The 15,764-nt window shown below is 37.8% G+C and overlaps 1 protein-coding gene across 2 annotated transcripts in view; it reads right to left on the bottom strand.

Moving 5' to 3' along the window:
• Nucleotides 1–15,764, bottom strand: part of LOC150085349 (uncharacterized) — an 83,497-nt gene that overhangs the window by 47,693 nt on the left and 20,040 nt on the right. Inside the window, exons 3-4 of one of the 2 annotated variants that reach the window (XM_090374006.1) lie at nucleotides 14,889–15,031; nucleotides 1,496–1,627 (exon numbers count right to left, since the gene is read on the bottom strand). In XM_090374006.1, coding sequence (XP_090230132.1) covers nucleotides 1,496–1,627; nucleotides 14,889–15,031 — 275 coding nt within the window. The remainder of the gene's footprint in view (nucleotides 1–1,495; nucleotides 1,628–14,888; nucleotides 15,032–15,764) is intronic. The other variant, XM_090374007.1, reaches the window with a different exon arrangement.

Here is a 15,764-nt window from a genome sequence, read left to right on the forward strand (position 1 = left end):
ATTTTGGAATATCAAAGTTGTGCAAGATGGAGTCCCAAAAACCTTTCTATTCATGGCAAACATCAGAGGGTGGAGTCATCGAAACAGAATTTAAAATTAATTCTTGCTAATCCTGAGAGATTTTTATCCCATTTGGAGACTGATGATGAAACTTGGCAACAATTTTATGATCCTGAATCCATATTATAAAGCATGCAGTGGAATCACAAGGGGACTTCAACCCCGAAAAGTTTCGAACCCAACCATTAGGTGGAAAGTAGTTGGCCTCAATTTTCTGGGACACAAAAGTTGGATTATCGGATTTTTCTTCTCCATGACAGTGTGTCTGTGAACAAAGTCCGGGTTGCAAGGGCTAAAATTCATGAATGTGGATTTGAACAATTAAACTATCCTGTGTAAAGCCCAGATCTGGCCTCAAATGACAATTTGAGGCCAGAAATCTCAAGTCTCATCTTCATGGGACTCATTCAAAAGATAATTAAGAGCTTAAAGCAACTGTAGAAACCTGGTTTGATGTCCAACCTGATGAATCTTTTTATTGGAGAATTAAGCTCCTTGCAGAGTAAATGCAGTTAACTGTATTGAACTTCGGGGTGAATTCAATGGAAAATAAAAAGCACTATTTTGTACCTGTTTTTCATAGTTCGTTCTCAGAACTTTATGACCACTCCTCGTACTAATAGTCACGTGATGGATGGAACTAACGTTGAAGACCGGAAATTCGTTTATATATAGAGCGTATAGTTTTTTTTTTTTCCCCTAATAGAAAAGTCCTCCAGAACATCTGCCAGAGAGATTGTCTGCTTACGATTCTCAGGTTATGTACGACTAGTGGACATAATGATTTTCTTTTTCTCTCTCTCTCTCTGAAAACCTTTGGTGCTGAAACTACCGCTCATTGCTGGAGGCAAAAAACAAGTCGCACAACCTGATTCCACATTAATAGTGAGGTTCGTGTATTAACCTTAGCAGTTTCCTGTCTCCTTGTGAAGCCAGCACAGTAGCAGCCTTGACCCCAGAGGCAGTGGTGTAGAACTTTCGGATAACTAATAGAGTTCTTTCAAAAAAAAGAAAAGAAAAGTCTATAAAAAATAAAGAATGAAAAGATAAAAGAAATTCTATCCAATTTATAGTAGATATTGAAAGATAACAAAAGTTAAGATTGAACAAACGTTCCCCGGTGAATTATCGAGCTTTTAATTTGTAAATGAATATTGGAGATGTTTCCTTATTGGGTTCATGCGCTCTAAATCCATATTTGGATGGGATTTTCCCACCAGAAATTCCCCTAGAAAATTATAATTCAGAAGGAAAGAGAGAGAGACGTTTCTATTGCCTAAGATTGTCTAAACAGTTTCCAAAAACGATGGGGATTTCCAAGGATATCTGGAACAAACCAACGCCTTTATTTTTTGCAATCATTACAAAACAAGATGAAACAACCACGCTTTAAAATATAGTAGAATGTGAAGTCAACTATTATTGAAATAAATACCTGTAGTGTTTAACGAACTGGATTTTTCTTCCTGGTTACTTTCACTCCTTCTTTCCAGATTCCTCAATGGTTTGAGTCTGTCTACCTCCTTGTGAAAATCGGTGTTTGTCTCATCGAAGACTCCCTCAGCATCTAAAACCAGCGAGTCAATCTTAGCAAATTACACATTATATTCAAACAAAATCTGGAAATTAAAGCACATTGAGTCAATGTCATAAAAATTGTCTTTTGGGGTGAACAATCGCTTCCCCGCAAAGTGGGACTGTGTAGATGGAAAGCCATCGCTGAAGACGTACATATTTTATTTTATATAATTACTAAAAACCACACTTGTGCGTATAACTGCCCAAGTGACCTCAGGCGACACAAAGAGAACTTACGAATGGCACTTGGGGTTGTCAGATTAGAGAGAGCGGCTGTTAAAAGTCAAGAAAATACACGGTTCAAGGGAGGAGTTGCGTTAACCCACTTGAGAAAGGAGGTTAACGCCAGGGGAGACCCGGGGAAGTGCTAGTGTGGTAGATAAAGATGTTACTAGTACAGGGATGCTGGTTGAGGAGGAAAAGGAAGGTTTGCTAATATTTGGAGTGACTCGTAACTCTGAGAATGGTTTTAAGTCTACACAAAAAGCCCTGACCGAGTTGTTTTCAACAGATACTGAAACTTCCCCCTCCCTCTCGGAAGTTTTCTGCTTTTTAAATTCTTCTTTCTGTCAATCATATTTAGTTCCTCCAGTTACCCTTGATTTTTTTCCCTTTATTGTTCGCATATTCATAAAGAGCCTGTTATCATCTATCTGTCTGTCCGTCCTCATGTAAAAACTCGACTGAGAGTGGAAGAATTTTGGCGAGATTTTGTTTCAGTCCTTTGGAAATATCTGTGGCCCCATACCAAATGTCATTAAAATTAGACCAATATAATTGAGGCATTTTATCCATTTTGAGGTCTTTGTATGGAAGTATAGTTCGGACATTGGGACGTTACTCAATAAAGAAAAGTTAAATCAACACCAAATTTCAGGCTATGTTCTGTTAATCCTTGAAAAAATTTTGGGATAAATTCCGAGATAAAATATTAAATAAAATCCCCAAATTATTGGATAAAATACTCCCTCTCTCTCTTCACACACAGAAATTTATGTTAGATTCAACTATTCGAGCATACTCGAGAATAAAAAGTTGGATTGATACCAGATTTTCAGTTTATGTTTCCCTGGTTCCCGAGGAAACTTTTAGAATTACAAGGCATGTTTTCAAATAATTTCTGTCTTAATTTTCTTTGTTTCTAGTGGTAGTTTTTGAAAAAGAAATGGGAAAACCTGAGTCAAAACCCATCTTTCTTATTCGCCCCTTCTTGGCAAACAAATTTCGATGGAAACTTCTGAGAATTCACATTTGCGTCTTCGGTGGACAGTCGACTGTGTCTTTCCAACAGGGTGTTGCAATGTTCTCGCGAGGGTTGAGGTGGGTAGTTGTCGGAAGTCCTTAGAGTTTTTGATAAGGCAACGAATGACGTCAGAGACGCTCTGCTTGTGAAAGCCACCTGAGTCCAACCCCCGAAACTAATGGTTTTGTAACCTTGACTATCTGACATCTGCATGCTCTGCGAAAGGGGGCAGTTCACATAAATTAGCGTCCCCTAGAGCAGTCGAGGGCAGATAGGCTGCTAAAACCGAAGCCCAGAGATGGCCGTGACACCTGCGTGGAATGTTGGACAGCCGTGCCCTGACCTTCGAATGCCCGATTCAAGGAGTAGCTACTGCGTCCGTGACTGGTCCCAGCGTTGGCAAGACCAGATTCTCTCTTTCTCTCTCTCAATTCGCCCTTAGTATTGCTTGGTTGATTTTTCGCCAGCCGCCTGGCCCCTGCTCCAGGCAACGCAACGTGCCCTACCCTCCTAGCCTGTGAAACCTGATAGGAAAATCAAGAAGATTAATACGTGTGACGCGTCATCTCTGTATCTCAAAGAGCCACTGTTGCGATGGCTCAGAAAGAGCTACCCGCCTCTAAAATTCAATCACGCAGCTCCAAACGCAGGCTTAGGTTTTAGTTTGGAGAATCAACGTACGATTACAATAAGGTGGGAGACTATCCTCACCTTAATTCTAAATGGTTTTACCTGGATTCGGACTCGGAATTTTTTTAGCAACCCTTCCAGAGAAGGGTTGCAGAGAAGTTTAACCTCCAAGGGCAGAGAAATTGGATGTTCTAAAAACTGATCTAAAAGCATCATGGAAGTGATATCTGTAATCAAGTCTCCTTAATAAATTCATTACTTTCTTTTATTAATTTCAAATACGAAAATTAAAAAATAATTAATTAATTAATATAGTGTAGCATGCCATTCTTTTGGCAATTTAATATTGCCCATGACTGTAATTTTCAAGGTAAAATGAAGGTCACAGATATTGAATTGTCAAGGTAAAACGAATTACAAGGTCGCAGGTCGGATTATAATGTCACTTCATATTCTCTTTTATAAAAAAGTGGTAGATTTGCTATTTGCTAGACGAAAAATTCGAGTTTCCAGGAGAAAAAATCATGCTACCCTCTTCTGAGACCGACTAACTCAGCCACGTTGTGAAAATACCCCTAAAAATTCCTCACATCATCGACAGAATTCGAACTCAGGTCTTTTCCACCGGTGTGTGCGGAGGAGGTTGACGATTCTACCAACTGCATTGCCCATGAGGGCCGGCACGTAAGTCTCAGTCACTATTCATGCATTATACTTCTTAACTTTACTGCACTAAAATTGTGTACTGCTCGTGTTTTTAATACTCCTCGCCATCTATTATCAGGTGATGGCATCCTTGCTTTTGGGACACAGCCCTCGTGAGTAGCATATTTGGTAGAATCGCTGTCCTCCTCACATCGGGTGGAAAAGATCTACGTTTGAGTCCCATCGATGACGTGAAGAATGTTTTTCACAAGGTGGCTGAGTTAGTTGGCCACAGGCGTGGGCAGCATGGTTTCCCTCCCGGAAACTCGGGTTTTTCATCCAGCAAACAGGCAACTCAATTAGAGATACAAGCAATTTATATACACTGAGTGGACAGAAATCATGGGATACCTATCTAGTAACAGGTAGTCCCACCTTTTGCCCGTATAAGGGCAGTCACACGACAAGGTATCGAGTACACTTGTTGATGACAGCGTTCCACCGCTGTCCATAATTCCGTTGCATTCCTGGGTGGAGGATCCATAACTCGAACAGACCTTTCCACAGCATCCTAAAGATGATCCACAGGGTTCATGTCGGTGAACGGGCTAAAATCTGTGGAATGCTCTTCGATGCAATATGGCCTAAGTCACTAATAATCCTAAAACCTACATAAAGAATTGTTAATCCACATATGTTTGGAAATTACAAGCATTTGTGTATTTCTTGGCAGAATGTCTTTGCCAAATACGCGGATCATCGAGTTCTGCTAAGGTTATCGCCTAGATTGTATTCTGTACAGGAAAATCATCGAGTAAATCGCATAACGAAATAATTTCTCTAGCTGCAGATTTAAGAGTTGTTTCGGTTACCACTATCAAAACGTTGAAAATACAAAAAAATGAATCGTTTTCAAGGTCTCACAGAAAGCTGCCAATACGATGTCTCCTGAACCCCTCAATCTTAATCAAAAAATCGCGTACTGAAATAATATTTTCTTTATTTAATGATCTTTAATGATGATACACCACGTACCAACCTTTCCTCCAGCCTCTTCCAACTTGTTAACTGCTAGTATTCTCGAAATTTGACAAGAAATGAGACGGATATTGAATTGAACAACTGTCATAGACTCCAATTCTGGTGGTCCCAGAATATAAAATATCTGTCTTAAGTTGCATAATCTTATTTTTATTTTCGAATATTTCATTAAAATTAAAAGCTTGTCATTGCCGCCTTATCAATACCATTTCAATCACCTTCGTTCTGGCAATTCATTTCCATCTGATCGATCAATCTACTGACATTACTCCCTTCTCCAAAATATCTTCAGAAATAATGGAGACTGTCTAGATAAAAGTTCATTGCATTTTTCACAGCTAAGCATGGAGAAGCTGCAAGTTACAGTTCACAGTTGACTGCTCTGGCGGCTTGTAGCTGCACTAATAACACCTCCTGCCCTTTGTCCTGAGAAGATCAACTACCTAACCCTACTCTCTAAAAGAGGAAGTCATTTCCTTTTTAAAAAAAAAAAGAAAATCCTCGTTTCTCTGTACGTTTTGAAGTCTTGAAAAATCAGTGCTCCTTAATAAATTCTTATAATATTCCTCTCAAAGGCCCTTTGGCTAGTGCAGTGGTTCGTTCATCTGAGGGAATTTTAATGTAAAACATAAAAAATTTCTTCCTTTTTGCACAAGACACTAATGATTGTCAAAAACTATCTTCTGTCTTCTCAACCTTTAATGAAACCTTAATGGTTTCGATTATTTTTCAGAAGTAGTGTTCGACTGTACCTCATCTGAGACCGACTAACTCGGCCACGTTGTGAAAAAGGCTCATAAAAATTCCTCACGTCGTTGACGGGACTCAAACTCAGGTCTTTTCTATCCGGTGTGGGGAGGACGGCGATTCTACCAACTGTGCTGTCCACGAGGGACATTTGGTTCAGATATTTATCGTGTATACAACGGAAACACAAAGAATGTAGTGGGATAAACATACCTTAGCATTATTTATGTTATTATTGTTTGAAATGCATATTAAAGAGAGAGAGCGATCATTACCATGATCTCTCTCTCTCTCTCTCTCTCTCTCTCTCTCTCTCTCTCTCTCTCTCTCTCTCTCTCTAGCTGTTTGTCTATCACACTGTCTTCGTCTACTTATGTTTCTATTTCTGTTTATACAGTTCGCATTTAATGGAACGAAAAAAGTGATGGCACCAGAGTGAATTCTGCAGTGCTCATTAAATACAGGAAACTGGGAACGCATCAGTCACGAGCAAGCACCCCAGTCTTTTTATGAATAAGCTCTCTTTTATATCGTTAAGTGCTCATCTGTGCCCAATTTCTTTATTACAACCTCACTTACAGTGTATCATTATGGCCCTAAGAAAACTGGTGGAAAGAGAGAGCATGTACATCTGAATATTGCACAGAAAATTGTTAGAAAGGTTAGATGAATCTTATCTCATCCCCACTCTATAAATCAATACGTTTTTAAAACAGTTTCCCATGGTGGGATTGCAAGATGCATTCAGAATACTTGGGCTGTTAAAAAAAATACAGTTCCTGGTTGTTTAACAACGTATAAAGATCCATGGATAATGAATACATCTGATGAGTTTCCTATAGCCATAAAGATTTGAGCCTATAAGTTGCTGATGTTAGAATTTGCTGTATAATTTCCATATAAAATTAACACCCTGTTACGAGGAGCTGAGCGACCACGGTTGCCCATTCTGCACTGCTTATCCACTTTAATAGGACCATAGAACCATTATAAAATAAAATAGTTATACAATTTGGCCTTATTGAAATTGTGTGCAGCTAGAAGACTATACTGTCCTCTCATATGTTTTCGTATGGTCAGATAGATTTAAACTGTTTAGTTAATTGACTGATCTTAATGCTCACAGCAGAATAAACTTTGCCTTCACAACGAATTGCGCTGGTATTCAATTACTGTATTTTAAAGTATAGAAACTGGCGGATTAACTTTGTGTTGATGTAATAATTTGCCAATTGGGCAGGGCCGTGCAAAAGGGGAATACATGTGCGATACACTAACGCCCCGACACTAGAGTCTGAAGTTAAACAAAATTATTTGTAGTAAGACATTATTGGTCAAGTGCAAATGTCCATCCAGATTTATCAGCTGATCTCTAGGGTTTCTAGAGATCAGCTCTACAGTTCTCTAGGGTTTCTTTCTGTGGAACTTATCTTCGCAAAAATTATCTGGATGGATGCCTAATTTGTTGAAGATCTCAAGGCCATTGGCTGGAAACATGTCCCTCAGAGAATTCAGATTTGTCAGAGTTGGCCATAGAGGAATGCAAGAGTGGGTGATGATCTCTTCTTGCCTTCTTTGGATCGAAGATTGGGGCATCTATTCTCCCCGTTATAAGCTGTGCTAACGTGAAGCCATTTCTTGCAGTCATCAGATGTCTCCAGGGAGTGATGCCCAGATTTTCTTGGAGAATGGATCTGGAAATACTAAGAGGACTGCCTCCCCCCGTTCATCCATCTCAGCAACTAATATTCCAAACCGAGGTACTTGTGCAGGTAGGAGGCAGAAGCAGAGGACCAAATTTCAGAAGCGTAGAGTGGTATAGATGTAATACATTTCAAGATGTGCTGACAAAGCAACGCTGGATTATGTACACCCCCGAGCTCCTGTCGTAGGGCCCATAGTGCTGCGTACATCTTCTTTCTCATCCTGTCAAAGTGAGCTCTTCATCCCAGGTGAGGCCTAGGTCTTTTTGATTATTAGTATTTGATATGATTTTGAAGGGTTCGGATACAGCCCAATTGTTTACAGATATTTTCCTAGTGTCAGTATCTGCCTATCTGCCTGGAGATTTATACCATTCTGATGAAGATTATTTGAATCCACGTAGAACTTCAGGTCGTCAGCACACATAACAAAATTTGAATTATATGCTACGAAAGGCTCGAAAACTGCCGTAAAAAGGATAGCTGAAAGCACACTCCCGTGCGGGATACCTCTTGTGACGTCGAAGGGTACCTGGAGGTTGTTGTAGGAAACAAACAGATGTCTTGAAAGTAACATTGAATTCAAAATTTGTAGTATGGTATCTGACAAGCTGAAGTAGTGTTTCAGTATTAGTAAAAAGAGCTGGTGGTTATATTTTGGCATATGTTGATTTAATGTGCAGGAAGATAATATCAGCTTTGGATTTGCCGTTGAGAGCCTGTAGAATTCTGAAGAGGATGTCTAGACGATTAGTAGTCGCTAATCCTTTGTGTATAACGATAAGTACTCGGGCCTGTCTCCAAAGCAGTGCTGGGCAATTGCTGGCTGAATCATTTTTTCAAAAATTTTGAGTAGAGAACAGCTGATGGAGATTGGTTGCAGGTCTTTAGGAGATTTTGGCATATTTAATATGCCATTTGACTTTATTTTATTTGTTTGAAATACTAGGGCAATTCATTGGAGGCAAAAGTGTTTTCTGTCAGCATTAAGTCGATGTTAGCTGTAGGTTGAATCTGCTGAATTTAACCTGCAGCTTAACAACAACAACAACAAAAAACGTACAGGATAGACATTCTAATTCTATATAATTTAATAATTATTTTAGAACTGATTTAATTATTAATTGAATAAATAAAATTTCCCCAAAGTTCTATGTTTTCGCCAAAAAGATTGCATTTTTAGTTCAAAAGCAGTAATGGTGGCAAGATCACCATTTTTACCCATTCAGATCCGGGTACAAAATGTCTTCAAAATCAAGAATATGGAAAATAATAATATAATGAAATTTTATATGATAATATTTAAATTAATTAAATTAAATTATAATTAAAGACATGCAGTCATTGATATGAGTGCCGAATTGTTTTCTCCATATTTCCAAACATAAAATATTGAAATGTCCCGGGTTTTGAGGTTCACTTTAGGCATGCGCAGAAATTTGAAGAACTTCAAGGAATAAATAAAAGGTGTCTTAAAATTATTATAAATAATTACTGATTACTTTAATAAATATTAAATTTTTTTAAAAATTTAAAAGTAATATTAAGATCTCAAAAATTATTTATGACTAATAATAAAAAATAAATAATGAGAGTTAAAAAAATAATCACTGTATGGTAATCACTAAAATGAACCACAAGAACTCGTTATGCAGATAGTTCAAATCCCAGAGCAAAAAAAATTAAATCTTTTCTTTAGTTATCTTGAAACATGAACATCCACATAAGCCAAATTCTTAATTTTAGAATGTAATATAAAAGATTCAGCGATAAAAAAAGAAAAGCACATAAGAGTTAGTCTTCTTTAGTTATCTTTTCATATAACTAAACTATAAAATAACTAATTCAGAAAAAAAACGAAATATTGTTTTTGCAAAGCATATATCATTCTCCATTTAATACTGGGTTAAGAAAAATAAAACAATGCAAAGTTGAATTATTTCTTAAATTTGGAAGTCGCTTCAAGATCTTGATAACACATCAATTTTAAGAATATTAGAAGAACCAGTAAAGTAATATTGGGGGGAGGGGGAGGGGGAGGATTAAGAATAGTTTCATAAATATAATAGAAAATAAGCATCTTTAAAAAAACGTAATGTAATATTCTTCTTAATGTTCTTCTTAAAGGGTAAGATTATATATTTTTTTTTTTTTTTCAAATATAACGCAATCTTTGCTCTTAAATAGGGGACTCTGATCAGTTTTGCGCAAATGAGGGGGGATCCCCCTCCAATTTCCTGCTGCGCCACTGAAGGTAATTGATTCCAACATAAAAGTCTTTAAATACCTGATCTGGAGGTTCATTTTATCCGAAGGAACAGTAGGCTCTGGAATAGACTTCACCTATAGCGAAGTGCTGACTTGGACAAACTCATAAGGCAAAAGGGCGTGTCGGTGTACATGTCGTGAGGCATGAACTACCCTTTCGCACTGTAGCGCATAGCAGTACTGGTGGCACTCAGACTACAAATGTCCGGTTGACAGTTGAGACTCGCAGCTCAAGACGAGGGACGTATACACAGACCAGAACCGGTTCCCGAGGCATAAAAACAATAAAACAAACGTATTTGTGATAGCTAACCCTATTCAACCCGCCAAGATGTCCTTCACACTTTGACCTCAACGATTAACACGCTAACCTTTCACTGGGGTGTAGAGTTGTAGTTGATGCGACCGGGATTCCCCCATGATTCTCACACCTGGTCCGAACACCCCTTGCGAACAGGTGACCTGTGCAATAATCTCTCTCTTTCTCTCTCTCTCCGATTCCAAGCACTGCCCGGGGACAAGTCTTGTTGCCCTGTCCTTGGTCGCCCACCGCTACCCTACGCTACCAGCACGGGGCCACACCCATAATTACTTGTGTGACAGGATGGTCAGCAATTTGAACTCCAGTCACGCAATTGCACCAACTAACAGCCTTCTTCGTGTGTCTTATATCCAGCACTTAATGATAATGTTGGGATTTAGGAGTAACCTCAGAGAGGGGAGATTTTTTTTTGAGATGTGTCCATTACAGTATGTCCGGATTGGATTTCTGTCAACCTTAGTTCACCTTGTAAAGAAATAAACACTCTCTGGCATTTTTTAGTTTCTTTCTTCCTTTTTTTTTATTATCACAGCTGTCTTCACCCTTGCATTTCTTGAAATAAATGCAATATTTGACTAACCTTTGTAAGTGGAAACATGGCCGAACTTTGTAAATACTGAAAGGATTATTAGCCCATAAGTATTCCATCAAGATCTTAAAGGAGTGTGATATTTTTATCGAGTTGAAGATATTTATATTTTTCCAAAAACTAATTTTCTTTAATATTGATGATTTTCCTAAGTCATCTTTCTTTACCAGTTTGCATGCTTTACAGATCATGAGCGTGAACTTTTCACTCATCTTTGATTTACTTTCATTTATATGTTATATGTAGCATGATAATGGGAGTTTGTAATATACTGGCGCATATAAATCAACGTTAACAATCTGAAGATAGAATTACAACAACTCTTAAATATAATGACTTCTAAGGATTTATCGCTTTATTCGCAAGCTCCGACAACACTTTAGAAAAACCCCCATAGATTTAGTTTTTGCAAACTGAACCGGTATTTCCAGTGATATCCCATTGGGCTCTTTATTTACGATCTTAAGGCAATCATTGTTCTAGTTAATTTTACTCCTGGCTATTCCAACTTGACAGATGAGTACTGTATTTGTAATTTTGAAAACTCATCTCGGATATTGTAAAACTTAAATCAGATGCACTTGAACGATTATACAAATAACGAAACTGTATATTTTATTTTTACCTTTAAAAAAAAGTACTCTCATTGGTTTACATTAATTTAAACAACAGATTTTTTATTATTATTATTAAAATCAGTTTATTTCCCAAGAAACCTTGGGTCACCCCGGGACAGCTCTGTGCCAGAAGGATTTAAGCAGAATATTCTCAGAAATCCTCATTTTGGAATATTCCCTGTGCCCGAGGTGAGAGCAGCAAGGTGTGGAGTATTATGCGCATTTGGAGACCATGGACATTTAGTTCTTGGTCACAAATTGTCCGATAAATTGATTTTTTTTCACACGTGGCCCAGTTAATCGGTTTCGAGAAAATTTGGAGAAAATTTAGAAGAAATTTAGAACGAAGAGGAATAATCAAAGAAGAAAAAAAACTTAGTTTGCTTTTTTATCTGTCTATATGCTCTTATAAATTAATAAACACTTTGTTCATTAACAAATATACCAAAAAAAAAAAAAAACTCCAACTATATAAATATAGTCCAGACTTTTAAATTAGTATGAATTTGTACTATGGTACTAGGATATTTCTTTTAATATTTTTATATTAATACAGTATCATAATTTACTGGTAATTGGTATAAGATAAATTTTTATACACGGATAATTATTTATTTATTTTAAGTAAATAAATTTTTTAATAAATATATTTATTAAAAATTTTATTTATTTATTTTTTAAATAAATATATTTTAAGTTGTGTAGCACAGTTGCTAGGATATCTGTCCTCACCCCATCCGGTGGAAAACATCTAAGTTCGAGTCCCGTCAATGACTTGAGTAATTTTTATGGCCTTTTTCACAATCTGGTTGAGTTAGTCGGTCTCAGGCGAGGGTGGTATGGTTTTTACTCCCGGAAATTCGGATTTTTCATCCACCAAACAGCAAATCGACCACAGAACACACGCAATTTACAGACAGTAAGCCTTATAATAATAATAACCACCTTGTGAAGCAGCTGTCATTGTTTTAGAACAACGAAATAGTTCGAAGTCTAATGCCCTAATAAATCATATTCGAATCGCAAAAGAAACAGAGACAACTTCTATAATTCCGTTCGGAAGTACAACTGCCATCTGTGAAATATTTGTTAATAGTGAACAGGTGATTTACTGCTAGCCTTCAGGGTCTACTGGTTTGAAGCAGCTGTACAGCCATCTGGCTATCTCTTAATTGGCAAAAAGAAAGAAACAGAGGGAGCAAAGAAAATATATTAAGAAGAGAGATATGACAGCAAAAGACTGAAAAATGTTCCTTCCATATATTTTAATAGCCTGGTTTGGAATGTCGATTAGGAATGATACCACAAGACACCTGGAGAGGGTAACTTGGTTTGTAAGAGGAATCCGTGGAAGTGTTAGAACAAGTACACATCACACTGAGGTCATCAACATGATACAACGTTACAAAAAACGCATTAATTATTTTGGTTGGAGGTAAGTACAAACATACAAACACCCGTTTCTTTGTATTCAGTCTGGAAAGGTAGATTTTAAAACTTATTTTCCGAAGCAACAGAATTTCATTGCATCACTAAGAGTTGAAAGATTTGGCTGTTATGAGTAACTCAGTGAATTTTGGCATAGGGGTATAAATGCCCTTTCCCCGAAATTTAGAAAAGAGTTCTGCCATTTTGATTTCCATTTTCTTTGGCAAGCCAGAGCTAATAGAGTAAATCACCCAATATTTCGATTATTCTTTACAGAAGATTTGGTGTTTCTGAAATCATAATATGCAATTAAATCCTTTTTCTGAAGAATACTAGCTGCAAATAACCTTAGAAACATGCTGGAATTAATATGATGAAAATACAAGATCTTCTAAAATGTATCTAAGATGGACGCACCTGTGTGGCACGCGCAGAAAAAAAGGGTTTCATCCAGATTGTACTGTACCAGTCTGCACGGGTGGCATAATGGTTATACCCGCCGTCCTCACCACACCGGGTGGAAAAGGCCTGAGTTCGAATCCCGTCAAATGATGAGAGGAACTTTTATGGGCTTTTTTCACTCCGTGGCTGAATTGGTCGGTTTAAAGCGTGGATAGCAAGGTTTCTTCTCCTGAAGGTCAGGCTTCTCGTCCAGCAAGGCAGGCAAACAGACTAGAGAACGTATAGTTGATAGACATAGCACATGAGTGGATGAGATAATCCTCGGGTGGCCCTAATATGACAGTTGGACCAACAATGCAATTTCGCGGTTGTAGTGTAACAATATGGGCCTGTTTTGAGCGGGTTGGACTTGGTCCACTGGTCATAATCGATGATACTTGAATACTGGAAAAAAAAAAAAAAACACTGTAATTCAAGTAAAGTGACTGAACCGCATGAGAGGAATAAAGCAAGATTCCAATTTCCACTTACTAAAAACTTGCATAAAGTGTTCTCAGAGTGTTACTGATATCATTCACCAAATTCATGTAGAAAATTCGCGTTTATAAAGTCATATATTATTTTTTTTTTTACTTAGTGTCCCAGTAAAAGTGACTCAGTAAAAAACTGTCCCAGTAACACTGGCCATAGCATATATTTTTCAACATAATCACCAAAAATATTTTGCACATGTCCAGTTCTGTCAATGCTTTGTGAAATTTTGGAATCTCACTGAGTAAAAAAGCATCAGTTCCTGTTTTATCCAATAACGTACATTAGTTTCAACCTGTATTATTCTCAACCTCATTGTTCTGATCGTACCTCCTAGAGATGGAAATCTCTAGGAGGTACGATCAGAACTGTAGGGAGGGTGATCAAAGTTCCCCGTCCAAGTGATTAGTGATTAATAGTTTCTTGGGTGGCATATATTGTATGCGTCCTTGTGTTGTCAGGCAGCAGGATGGCAAGGAGATAAGGTAACTTCATTTTCATGGGATAAGTATAGCTGTCAAGCCTCATACTACGCAAAGAACTGCAAACGACGTTTGAAGGACGCTTTTCCACAACCAAATCTATGGACTCTGGAGGGAAGTCATGTAGCACCATGACTTCCCTACCTCAGGTCTGACTGGCGATGGAGTTTGAATTTGGAGAATTCCCACACTACCACATCGTCCCAACAAAGATTCAGAGAAGGAAACATTGTGGTATGAGGCTGTTTCTCCTGGTTCGAACTGTGTCCCTTGGTTGTAATTTAAAAAACCCTCAACCCATTTTCATATATTAAAATATGGAACGACTTCTCCGTATCTTCACCCACCAAATTCTGTGGAACTGGGCTTCTCGCGATAATTCTGAGTCTCATAAAGCCCAATACGTTAAACGTCTATCCACTAGGTCTAATAAAAACGAAGCTCTACAACTGACCAGTTATCTGACTTGGTCAGAGTCTTCTATGGGCCACCAACATTACCAATGAGGCCAAAGTTGAGTGCTCCACACTTTTTTTGCCGAATTTCCTGGAAACAACTGAATACAAGATTTACATTAAAATTAAAATAATCATGCAACTTACCGTTTGCTTCCAAGTAAACAGAATCAGGAACACGTTCGGGAGCAACTGTTGTTTGATTGGCTACTTGATTCATATCTTTCGTTTTACTGATTAGTAGCTGATCGATTATAGACGTCAGGCGACTTTCTTTCTTCGGCTCTGGACTAGAAGGAAAAGAATATCAATTAGTTTTACCTTTTTTATAGCCCTATTAATGATTATTACTGAAGTTTCCTGTATGTCATTCACTAGATTTATTGCAACCATTCCACAAATACAAATTATAACTCAATCGAATTTCTGCCCACATGATAGCATCTTATAGAAAACTTTTGAAATGGCCTTTAAAAACTTTTTAGATTTGAAAAAGTATAACAAAACTGACAGGAAAAAAATTTCCTTTACATAAGTGCATGTGAAATAATTTGTGCATTAATAAATTAAACCACCCACGTGCAGGAAAATGGATTCCATTAAACTATTGTATTTCTTAATATCGTTATATACACTGCTCGACAAAATTAACAGAACACGTAGAAAAAGTGGTGTAACTGGTGCAGCTTGCGCTGAAGCGGGACAAAATTTAGTGTGGTGATGCGCCATAGAATTTGATGAAATGAGGAGACAGCGAGAAACTTCGGACAGGTATCAGGGACATTTATAGGAGTTGTATAAGAATGACTAAAAAGGTCACATTCGAAAAGATGGTCACATGACATCAGTATGCCGTATGATCCCTTCAACGGCTAAACAGGCCTGACAGCAGTGAACCATGATCGATATAAGGGTGCCTATGACATTCTGTGGCAAAAAATCCCATTATTCCACCACCACAGACCTTGGCTCACCAAGTGACCGAGGGGTTCGCTGTCGGCGTATAATGCGATGTTCAAGGGC

The sequence above is a fragment of the Mastigoproctus giganteus genome, chromosome 5, assembly GCF_048544385.1.
Source record: "Mastigoproctus giganteus isolate SK-2022 chromosome 5, ASM4854438v1, whole genome shotgun sequence".
NCBI classification, from domain to species: Eukaryota; Metazoa; Arthropoda; class Arachnida; order Uropygi; family Thelyphonidae; genus Mastigoproctus; species Mastigoproctus giganteus.